Below are 11,800 nucleotides of genomic sequence, written 5' to 3'. Positions count from 1 at the left end.
GAGGCGCGGTAAATTATTTGTCTATACACCATTATTGGCTTAAATTATTTCAAGCATTTTTTTTTCTTTCTTTTTTAATAATGTACAAAGGTGAGGTTTTGGAATAAGTGTAAAATGTTACGACTCCTTAGTGTTTTTCCATACGATACAAGGTAAAGCATTTTGCCCCATAACACCTATTTATCTCTTAACATAAGACTAAAATAGCTCATAATAGGTAATTTTTATCAAAATTTTAGCAGATTCTTGATTTTCTTTTTTTTCATTTGAGACCCAAATGATACCAACGCAAATATAAGTAAAAGTCCGAGTCAGCCTTTCCCCGCCATATTTTATAAATCAAATATCTAAAAAGGAGGTCAATATTTTTAGCTTATTTTGATCCTTAATTAATACTCTTCCAACTCAAAATTATCAATTTTGAATTCTTAATTTATTAAATTTCACCTTAGATCACCTAAGTACACCCTTAAGGGCCGTATGTTACGATATGGCCCTCGTCTTTATACTTTAGTTTTGGCGTTGTGACTAGCGTATGAACAAAAACACGTCTTACGTTAACGACATTCAATAAAAGAGAGAGAGAGAGTAATTATAAAGGCTGCGTTTATCGGCTTAAGGATGTCTGCTTGTCATGATTTGTATGTTTTGTCAGATTTTCGGAATCCTCTGGTTTTATCCATTTTAATGCCTTAAAAAAATTCCCCATGGACCCCCATTTTTCTTTTTGTAAATCTTTTACATGTATAATAATAAGTCATTTGTGAAAGTCTTATACAATTTTATTTATTTTTTAATAGTATTTGAGCACTTGAACTGGTCAATGATAAAGCTATGAAAAATCAAGAGAAAACATTTTCCCGCTAAAATTCCAATGGCTAATATCTCGAAAACAAGCGCATGCACCCCTTTATTGTTTTCTGCTATTTTGATTCCTTAATGTATTCCCTATCAATACACACTAGTTTTATGAAAAGTTATTTATTTTGAAACTGAGCAGCGAACATCCTTAAGAGATGTGTTAACTTTAAGGCAATCATAGCTGTTTACTGTTTCATGCATATGTCTTTGCTAATACTTAGTTGCAGAAGAGCTTCAGTGTTTTCCAAAGGTCGGTGGGACATTGAGCGTACTGAAGTTTTTTTCCCACTAATACAAAAGGGGCCGCAAAGGTACACATGTAGCATCTCTTATTTTTTTTTTATAAATATCTAAATGCAGAGTACAGTTAATTAGTGTAATTTATAAAAACAAAGACGCTTTATCTCTTGACGCATCTGCTTTAGTTTTCTATTTTGCGGATGAATGCAGAGCCTTTTACATCATGTTTCCATTGAGACCAAAAATATAAAGCCATTATCAACTAGCAAATTTTTGACAATAATAATGTTTATGAGCATTTTCAATGGAATCCAAAATACAATTTTTAAATATTGAATGTATTTGTACATAGTAGTCATTATCTAAAATAGCAAAACTATTTCTCACTTTTAGTTTAGCCTTATTTTAGCGAACTTTCTGGTTTAAATGACGGGAAAAGTGTACACTATAAAACCTGGCGAAGTTTCATTAGTTAGTATGATTATCGTACTTAGATTATAAAATCCTACTGGTCCGAGACCGCCGAAATATAGTCCTTAGTGTTACTTGCCATTAATATTTATATCCCTTCCAAATTTATTTCTCCATGTTTAATACCTCAAATTGCAAGTAGGGGGTGACATTACAGTGTAAAAAAAATTTGGTCCAGAATTTTAAATGAAAGTAGTGATTTTGTCCAGTTGAAAAAGGTTTAAAATTAGCACTTTGGAAGCTGTCAAAAGATTGAGTGTCTGTCCACATTCAGGAGCATATAGTCCAGTGGTTGGTATTAGTTCATGTCTCACTCTGTCATTATATTTGTTTTTCGTAAACTTTTTGTTCTATCTTAATCCGTTCGTAATCTCAACTTAATCGTTTCATATATTTATGTTTGATCTTTTAATAGCGGTATGGGATTTTTCTCAATGTTTAAATTGAGAATGGAAATGGGGAATGTGTCAAAGAGACAACAACCCGACCAAATAAAAAAACAACAGCAGAAGGTCACCAACAGGTCTTCAATGTAGCGAGAAATTCCCGCACCCGGAGGCGTCCTTCAGCTGGCCCCTAAACAAATATATACTAGTCCAGTGATAATGAACGCCATACTAGTTGAATGTTTTATTGCCTACATCCACTTCATTTGAATTTGGGTGGATAGCTGTCTCCTTTGGCATTCAATATAAACATGAGTACTGCAAGATTTGGCACAACCATTGACATTTTTTGCGTGCCATACTTTTTTTTTAGGGCATTTTGTTAAGCATTCTTTGAACTTTATTAAGGTGCCACTACTTACTTTTGAGTGGACGACCGAATAAAAAATAAAACACCTTATGAATATGTGCACTACTGGGTCGAAGCCAATGCTTGTGTATGTTACATCTTCGAATGTTTCACAACCAGTTACTGTGAAATTTTATCGAAAACCATTCACACCGTTTTATTAAATAAAAACATTGACTCAGTCAGAGTTGTCCAACAGTTTGATATGTAAGCATGTTTTATGCTTTCCGACTACATGTTTCATTTTGCTTTGGTTTTGATTGGTTTCGAGTGTCGCTGATGAAGCTTACATCGTATGTATATTATTGGTACTGTTTCTTTGATTTATTTTACAAGTTCTACGTTACTGGCACTGCTAATTGATATTTTGCCGAAGTATTAAGCACCAACTCATTAGTTTTTCTCTTCTATACTGTGACACAAAATGTTTTTTTTCTCTTTATAAACAATTGAAATATTTCTTAATACTTGCATCATTGCATGTATTTCATATACTAGGCATATACCTACATTTTACATTAACAATCGCCATATAGCTTTAGTCAGACAATGACAAATATTCTCACACGTCCTATTTCAATAGGGGGTCTCAATTTTTCAGGGGAGGGGGTCTTATCCCAGGTCACGCTTATTGTTTGTCAGAATCCGGTACTCCGTGATCGACCTCATTTCCTGTTTTCGCACAAAATGATTTGGTGTTCACGTGTAAATCACGCATTACGCTTACACCCAAGTCCGACATATCCAATATGTTCATCCCTTGTATCATTTTTAATAGTCAGCACTTGTGTTTTAAAATAAAATATTTAAAAAATTTTGGGTTTAACGAAATACTAGATAGTTATCTTATCTGTATATGGCAATAGTTTTGAAATTTCGAGTCCTCGATGCGTTTCATTGTGTGGTGTTTTTTATGGCGTTTGAAACTTTTTCGCTTTGAGTGTCGACCATTAGTCTTTTTTTTTTTTTTTTAGACAAAATGGCATTGAACGCATGTTAATGTTGGTATCTGATTTTTCATATTCAACCTTAGTCTCTACTAAAATAGTCATGTCTCGCCAATCAACAGTGGAGTATAGAGGCCCCTCATGGGGGGGGGGGGGGGGGTGTCCTAGTAATCACATAATCACCATTTTTTTGCCAATATAATCACATAATCATTAAATATTTGCTTATCTTTAGTAATCAAATAATCATAAACTAAAATACAGTCCTCGGTAATCAAATAATCATGAAATATTTGGCTTAATAATCAAATAATCATTAAAAAAACGGCCAAGTAATCACATAATCAAAAACCCCATGAGGGCCCTCTCATATCATCCCCGTGCTTGAATAAGATAATAACACTTAATATAAAAAAGAAGATGTGGTATGATTGCCAATGAGACAACTATCCACAAAAGACCAAAATGACATAAACATTAACAATTATAGGTCACCGTACGGCCTTCAACAATGAACAAAGCCCATATCGCATATAGTCAGCTATGAAAGGCCCCGATAAGACAATGTAAAACAATTCAAGCGAGAAAATGAACGGCCTTATTTATGTAAAAAAAAAATGAACGGAAAACAAATAAGTAACACATAAACAAACATGTTAGTATACAATGTATTCCTGTGTATTATTGGAAGCATACTACTAAACTTTTCATGACATCTCAAGTCATTATGAAATATAATAACTTAAATGTAGATTACATTTCAGTGCATTAATACAAGAATCATATTGAAGTTTAGAGATTATTAATACTAAAATTTGAATAAAAAGGATTTTCTCCTTTACACATCTGAGATTAGATTTAAAAAAAATGATGAAAATGAGATTATGTGTCGGTTTCGTAACAATCTTTTATAATTTATCTTATTAAAAATTATTAGTTTAATTACATAGTACCTTCCTCGTTATTTTATTTAACACAATAATGGCTTTCCGTTTTAAGTTTTCCTCGGAGTTCATGCAGTACTTTTGTGATTTAACTTTTGAGAGCGTTGAAATGTCAATAACGACAGCATCAAATTGCATACAATATTTAATCTGATAATGGATATTATTGAATTTTAATTAGAAATACGGGATTAAAAAGTCCAGAAGTAAATTGTTCTGTCAGTTTGAAAGCGTTTAATCCACCTTGTATGAATATAAGATCTATACAATATTTGTTTTACCATTTCCGTTTGGTAATTGTAATATTGAACGAGCAACCAAATAAAAAATCAAATCAAAAACGGAAAAGAAACGAACAAATCATATATAAGCTTAGAGAAGTCATAAATACAACACGATGTTTATTTTCTGAGATAACATGGTGTCCAAGAACTGCATTTATATTTGTGCTTTGTTGTATTTCAACTGCATTGCAGGAACAGTTGCAAAAGACATCTTCTCACTAAATGTAGAGGCTTATGACGACACCTACGAAGATGCAAAATCTCTTCACATATCTAAAGTAGAAACTTTAATTCATTGCTCAATGAATTGTTTAAACCAGGCTCGTTGTGTGTCCTATTTTTACAATGGATTATCGAACATGTGTATCCTACATGAAGATCCTTTTACGTATACAATCCGGTCGCAGTCTGGAGCAGGATGGAAATTTTACATTACCTTTGTCCGTAAGTAGAAGGATAAATCGTTATTCATCATATTGAATAGTATAATTTAACAGTAAACAACAATAAAGATACAAAACTGAGTAGTAATTAATTATAAAGTATTCTGCTGACAAAAAAAACCCCATTGTAACAAAGATTGCATTCACATAAAATCGCGAAATATTTCTATTTCTATCGTCATTTATATCTTTAGGGATTTTTTTTAATACACAATTTATCTTTTTAAGGATAGAAACCTAGGTTAAGGGAAATAACTCTTAAAATCAGTACGTTTGTGTCAACCATTTTCAGAACTATATTCTTCTAGGTTAATATATTATTTCCAATCTGTTTCAGGTAAATGCTTAGATTACAGTGTAACTTTCTAAAACGTATAACTGATTTAAAGAGTTGTCTCCCTTAATTTTTTTTCAGCATTGAATTCTATATATCAACACAAAATTTGGCATATGCTACTTTTATTTGCGGTAAGTGGTGGCAAAACATATATTATATATACACATCCAAGCATAAACTCCATTTAAGGTGGTATGGGAGTCTAAAATAAAAATGATAGAATTTGTTCATACTTTGTTAAAATGTAGTATCTATTGATACATGTTCAAAAATGTTATAAAAAAGATAGGTCACCGGGCATTTTCTCAAGCTACAGGTTGTGACGAAATGACAAATTTTGTATGGATTATACAGGAAAAAGCACCATTTTGTGAATAGAAACTAAACAAAATGATAGAATCTTATAACAAATTAGAAAAAAAAGATAGCTTTCAGACAATGCTTTTAGAATATCAAAAGAAAAGATAAGGTCACCGTACGTTTCTCCGGCTAAAAGACAAAATAGGAAAATTTCATGTAGAGTCCTTCAGAAAATGCACTGTTTTAGTGTTACCTCCCCTTAAAATGCCAATTTGAAAATATTCAAAAAACAACCAAAAATAATCTACACTTGTAAAAATTTAATATTTCTAAGTTATATTCTTATAAATTGGTTCTTTTAAATGAAAATTCACATTAAATATTGCATTCATGCATCAAATTTTGCTAACTTGATGGAAAATATGGACCTTAGATTCTCTGTTTTTTTTACAATTCAAGATGGCGAAAGACACCCATACCACCTTAAATTCATTCTAGGTTGAGATCTCATAAACATGTTTAACCCCTCCGCAATTTTGCGCCTGTCCTAAATCAGGAGCCTCCGCTTTTGTTAGTCTTGTATGATTTTTAATTTTAGTTTCTTGTGTATAATTCGGAGTTAAGTATGACGTCCATTATCACTGTACTAGTATACATATTTTAGGGGCCAGCTGAAGGACACCTACGGGTGCGGGAATTCTCGCTACATTGAAGACCCATTGATGGCCTTCAGCTGTCGTCTGCTCTATGGTCAGGTTGTTGTGGCTTTGACACATTCCCCTTTTCCTTTCTCAATTTTAGATGTTTCTGATTAAATTTTCAAGAAAAACACGTTTTGACTTATATTGATTAAACTATATATTCTTTGTTAGAAAACTTGTTGCAGAAAAGTAATAAAAACTCATTAACGAATACTAACTTATAATCCAAAAAAGAAAAAGAAAGATGAAAGACGATTTTTGAGATATGCACATTACAAAATGTAGTTTTAAATTTCAGCAGACTCTAATCGATGCAAGCCTGATTTCTTTTACTATCGATATCATGATCTTTGCTATAAATTTGGACCAGCAATAAATGCTAACGATTCTAGCATTGCTTCGATATGTAGTGAACCTAACGAAGATCTTGTGAGGGTCGATTCTGAAGAAAGACAATCCTACATAGAAACAATCACAGGTATTCCTTTTTATTAAAAACAAAGTCGGTTAAACGTTATATTCAAAAATATCTGATCCAAGTTTTCTGATCCGCATTTTTGCGTCTATCACAAGACAGGAGCCTCGGGCCTTTGTTAGTCTTGTATTATTCTAATTTTAGTTTCTTGTGTACAACATGTACAATTTGGAAATTAGTATGGCGTTCATTATCACTGAACTAGTATATATTTGTTAAGGGGCCGGCTGAAGGACGCCTACGGGTGCGGGAATTTCTCTCTTCATTGAAGACCTGTTGGTGACCTTCGGCTGTTGTTTTTTTTGTATGGTCGGGTTGTTGTCTCTTTGACACATTCCCCATTTCCATTCTCAATTTTATTTCATAACACCAAGTGACTTATATATCCTTGACATTCAGAACGAGAACAACTAAAATAGTTCTGTATACACTGTTAAGTTGACTAATCTGGGGTCTCGGTCATAATTTTTATTCAGTACCTGGACTGGCATATTGACCTAAAAGTATCAAATCAAGTACTTTGATTCATTGATAGCTGAGTCTGAGTACAAAAAGCCGTTCTTGAAAGATTTTGTATATTGTACTTATATGGAGAGGATTATCTTAAGTTGTTATAATTTGTATCCAATCCTATTGTATATTTAGACAATAAAATATGTTTAAACTAAAGATTAATCATCACACGGGCGGCGGAAACATTAGCTATACTAATCCCTCAAAAAAGGATTACTGGTTTTATTAATAACAAACGTTTGTAGAAATTGAGAAAGTCTGAGGGTCAACACTGCATAACCAAATAACATTTTGTAATTTTCAATAAACCGAAAACAGAAATTCTAAATACAATTAGAGTAAATGATAGTTGTTAAGATATGCTTACAAAAAAAAAAAATAATTAACACAAATACTGAACTCGAATTTCGAAAAAAAAAAAGTGAAAGTAAATAAAACATAACAACACAACTAAACGCATGGAAATCACCCTTCAACTAGATAGAGTCATTTTCCAAAAGAATATGGTAGGTTTCATATAATTTCTTAACATAACATAACACCATTGGATACTTGGGATCAGCGATGTGTCGGATTCTTAGTGTACCAACCAAGGTAAATGAATGGTAAAGAAGACAACATTTTTTTTATTTTTTGTAAATTGTTGTTAAAGACCAAAATATAACATACACATTACGGATTACAGTTGTTTTAGATAACAACACAGATATATCAGTATATATTATCGTAAAACGGGCAGGGTATATACGACGTTTGTAATTAAATCTTACAAACGTCATCGTTACATATGTGACTATGTGACGTATTCCTAAACTATACAGATCACTAAAGAATGTCAGAGTAAAACGATACTTTTTCATAACATGCTACTCGCTTGAGAAGGAAAAGTTTCGATAGAAACCAAGAACGCACGTGTCGCTGCTAATGCAATTGACATGGCATTGACAACGTCGTCATAGGTAAAATAGCGATTAACATTGGTCATACCTACGCGATTGCTATGATATGTACAGAATTGCTTTCTGCTTTCGCTGTACCGGTTTAAGCGAGAAAATCAATCTCGTTGAGATGATCCGATCGACGATAATATGTAAATTTATGTGTAGTTTATGGCCCAGGAGATAGTCACAGTATATACTACACGTATGGCTAAGACCCGAATAAAACGTTATTTCTTATGCAAAATCCCTGCAATCTGATTGGTTAATTACCCCGGTGTGTATACCAACGTATCCTTGTTCACCCCAGGATAAATAAAATTTTGCCAAAATAAGGGAGAAATGTCAATTTGAGGTGAAAAAAAAAAAACAGCCGCCCCTCCACCATTCCCCCCTAAAAAATCAAAAGAACCCCTTTTTTTGTAATATCCCAAAAAATGTATTTTACAACATTTTACAATAAATAGCAAAATCAACGTCGAAATAATGTTACATCTATATAATCAGGGGATGCGCCCCAGGGTGTAAGTATTGTCAACAACGGTGTGATTTTCTGTACACCCCTGGTTACACTAAGATAACTAACAATATCCTGTTGTTCTACTTTTGAAAAATGTACACAAAAATTACTCACGAAATCATTAAATTAAACTGTGAGATAAGAACACAGTTTTTCTAGCAGACCTATTGGTAATTAGTTTGGCTGATTATGATGTTATATTGTCCAAACCCTTATTGTTGAATGTTATGTGTTTGCCATTTAAGTTTTAGCTAGTTATAAACCAGTATCAAGCCACAACTTTCTACATAAGAAAATGCCATTACCAAGTTATGAATATGACAGTTATTTTTCATTCGTTTGAGCTTGTGAATTTGCAATTGAAAAGTGACTTTTATATTTCATCTCATCTTGGGATTCGAAACGTCACTATGAGGTTACTCTGTTATCATAACTGTTTCAATAGGGAAAGACGGTAGATAACAAAGAGACGTCCACGTTTAATAGTCAGAAAATTAAATGCATTGGCAAACACGATAAATAAAGACAACAGTAGTATACCGCTGTTTGAAAGTCAGACATCGATAGAGACAAAACAAATCCGGGTTACAAACTAAAACCGACGGACACATATCAAATATAAATGGAAAAGAAAGAAACTAAAAAAAAAAAACTAAAGTGCAAAAAAACCCCACATCAAAGCTCCATGCACAGAAACGAACTATAAGATAAAAACTGTCATTTTTCAGTATTGGTACAGCACATAGTAAGAAAAATGGTGGGTTTAATCTGTTATTGTGGCTAGCCAAACCTCGCGATTTTAAGGCAATGTTAAATATAACACTATACGAAATACATTTTATTCATATGACAGGACTGCATTACAAAAAATGTAAGAACATGTAGGACAGACAAATAGTAAACAATTAAAAGATAAACAACGATCTATATTTAATGGAAATTAAAGATTGAACAATCTGAAAAAAACACAAAGAAAAAAAACCAACAAATTATTAACGATTATAATATTTGGATCAATAATATAATCGCAAGCAACAAATGGAAGAGAGATGGGATATACCAAAGGAATATTTTAACTGAAGGTCAAAGACGAACTGTCAATGCCATGACAAGAAATCAAAAACAAATCATAGAAAAAAGTTTATAAACATGTGCAAAACACAACTGACAAAACTGAGGCATGATAACTATAAACCTTTCCAAATGCAGAGATTTTTAAAAAATTATTTCAACACCATGTTTTTTTTGCTTAGTTCAATCATAATTATGTTTAAAATTTCAGCTGACATTGGTCTTGTGTACAATAACGCCATCTGTATTCAGGGAACAAGCATGCTAAGCTCATCACACCAATGGACATTTAATGATGGGACCAGTATGCTGTATTCAAAATGGGCTCAAGGTCAACCGGAATCAAATGGAACATTTATACGTATGTTCCGATCTTTAAAGTACAAATGGTACAGTTTAGTTGATGACAATAAGTGCTCTTTCATCTGTGAATATAAATACAATGACGATACATAAAATGTATATCTAACACTAATAAAACACAACTTTTTGCAACTCTTTGACATTGAAGGTAAAACTTTGTCTACGACTATTATCAAAGAACCAAAATTCCACCACTATACCTCTTGTACAACGGTATTTCCCGTCTCTCAATTGTACAAATGTAATTATGCAAAGTACTCGCCAGCCTCGCACTTTGAATATTAAAATTTTACTTTATCGTGCCAGAAGTATCGTAACTCATTGATACAGTGGTTTAATTTTCGTCACAAGTTGGCCGATTCCGTACTTAATCTAACAAAGTTAAGGATTCACATGAGAATTGCCGGTGGGAATGTGTTCCATTCTTCACAGAACGGTCGATTCCGTACCTTCATCTAGAAGTTGCGGATTTACCAGATGATTGCCGATTGGAATGTGTTCCATTCACCACAACTCCCCCGATTCCGTACCCTCGTCTAACAAAGTAGCAGATTCACTTGAGGATTGTCTATATTGGTTGAATATATATATATAAGTACGTAAATTTGCTACATCTGTTGTAGGGTTGTCACTGACGCAGACGTACTTATGTATATATATATATATATATATATATACAACTCGTCTAAACATCAACCCAACAATGTTAGATCTGTAAATTTGCTTTCGCAAATTTTTGGTTCTTCTCTCGCCGGGATTCGAACCCATGCTACTGTGATATCGTGACACCCAATCGCCTGCACTGCAGCCGTCCCACTAGACCACACGACCACCTGGGCTCTCAAAAAAAGAGCTTCCGGTGGGCATGTGTTACCTTTCCACGTCAGTTTTAATCTAGCGGCGTACTACAGTACATGATATATAAGGCATGAAGATGTTATTGTTACAGATCAGCTAAATTATCTATAGTAAAGGATCCTACAAATTAATGTTAGATACAGTCACAGAAAATAATTATATTCATAAGTACGTCTGAGTCAGTGACAACCCTACAACAGATGTATCCATCGGATCGCCATCAATGATGGTGATACATGGCTGTGTACATAATGTATATACAACTCGTCTAAACATCAACCCAACAATGTTAGATCTGTTAATTTGCTTTCGCAAATTTTTGGTTCTTCCCTCGCCGGGATTCGAACCCATGCTACTGTGATATCGTGACACCAAATCGCCTGCACTGCAGCCGTCCCGCTAGACCACACGACCACCTGGGCTCTCAAAAAAAGAGCTTCCGGTGGGCATGTGTTACCTTTCCACGTCAGTTTTAATCTAGCGGCGTACTACAGTTCATGATATATAAGGCATGAAGATGTTATTGTTACAGATCAGCTAAATTATCTATAGTAAAGGATCCTACAAATTAATGTTAGATACAGTCACAGAAAATAATTATATTCATAAGTACGTCTGAGTCAGTGACAACCCTACAAGAGATGTATCCATCGGATCGCCATCAATGATGGTGATACATGGCTGTGTACATAATGTATATACAACTCGTCTAAACATCAATGGCGATCCGATGGATACA

The 11,800-nt window shown here is 33.3% G+C and overlaps 1 protein-coding gene across 1 annotated transcript; it reads left to right on the top strand.

Moving 5' to 3' along the window:
* Nucleotides 1–4,609: 4,609 nt before the first annotated feature.
* Nucleotides 4,610–10,462, top strand: LOC134690348 (uncharacterized). The gene is made up of 3 exons (XM_063550313.1): nt 4,610–4,986; nt 6,625–6,801; nt 10,052–10,462. The coding sequence occupies exons 1-3, from the start codon at nt 4,677–4,679 to the stop codon at nt 10,294–10,296; spliced, it is 732 nt and encodes a 243-aa protein (XP_063406383.1). The 5' UTR covers nt 4,610–4,676; the 3' UTR covers nt 10,297–10,462.
* The last annotated feature ends 1,338 nt before the right edge of the window (nt 10,463–11,800 follow it).

Source organism: Mytilus trossulus, chromosome 11, assembly GCF_036588685.1.
Source record: "Mytilus trossulus isolate FHL-02 chromosome 11, PNRI_Mtr1.1.1.hap1, whole genome shotgun sequence".
Lineage (NCBI taxonomy): Eukaryota > Metazoa > Mollusca > Bivalvia > Mytilida > Mytilidae > Mytilus > Mytilus trossulus.
The sequence above is the reverse complement of the archived record's forward strand: the minus strand, read 5'-3'. Positions and strand labels throughout refer to the sequence as shown.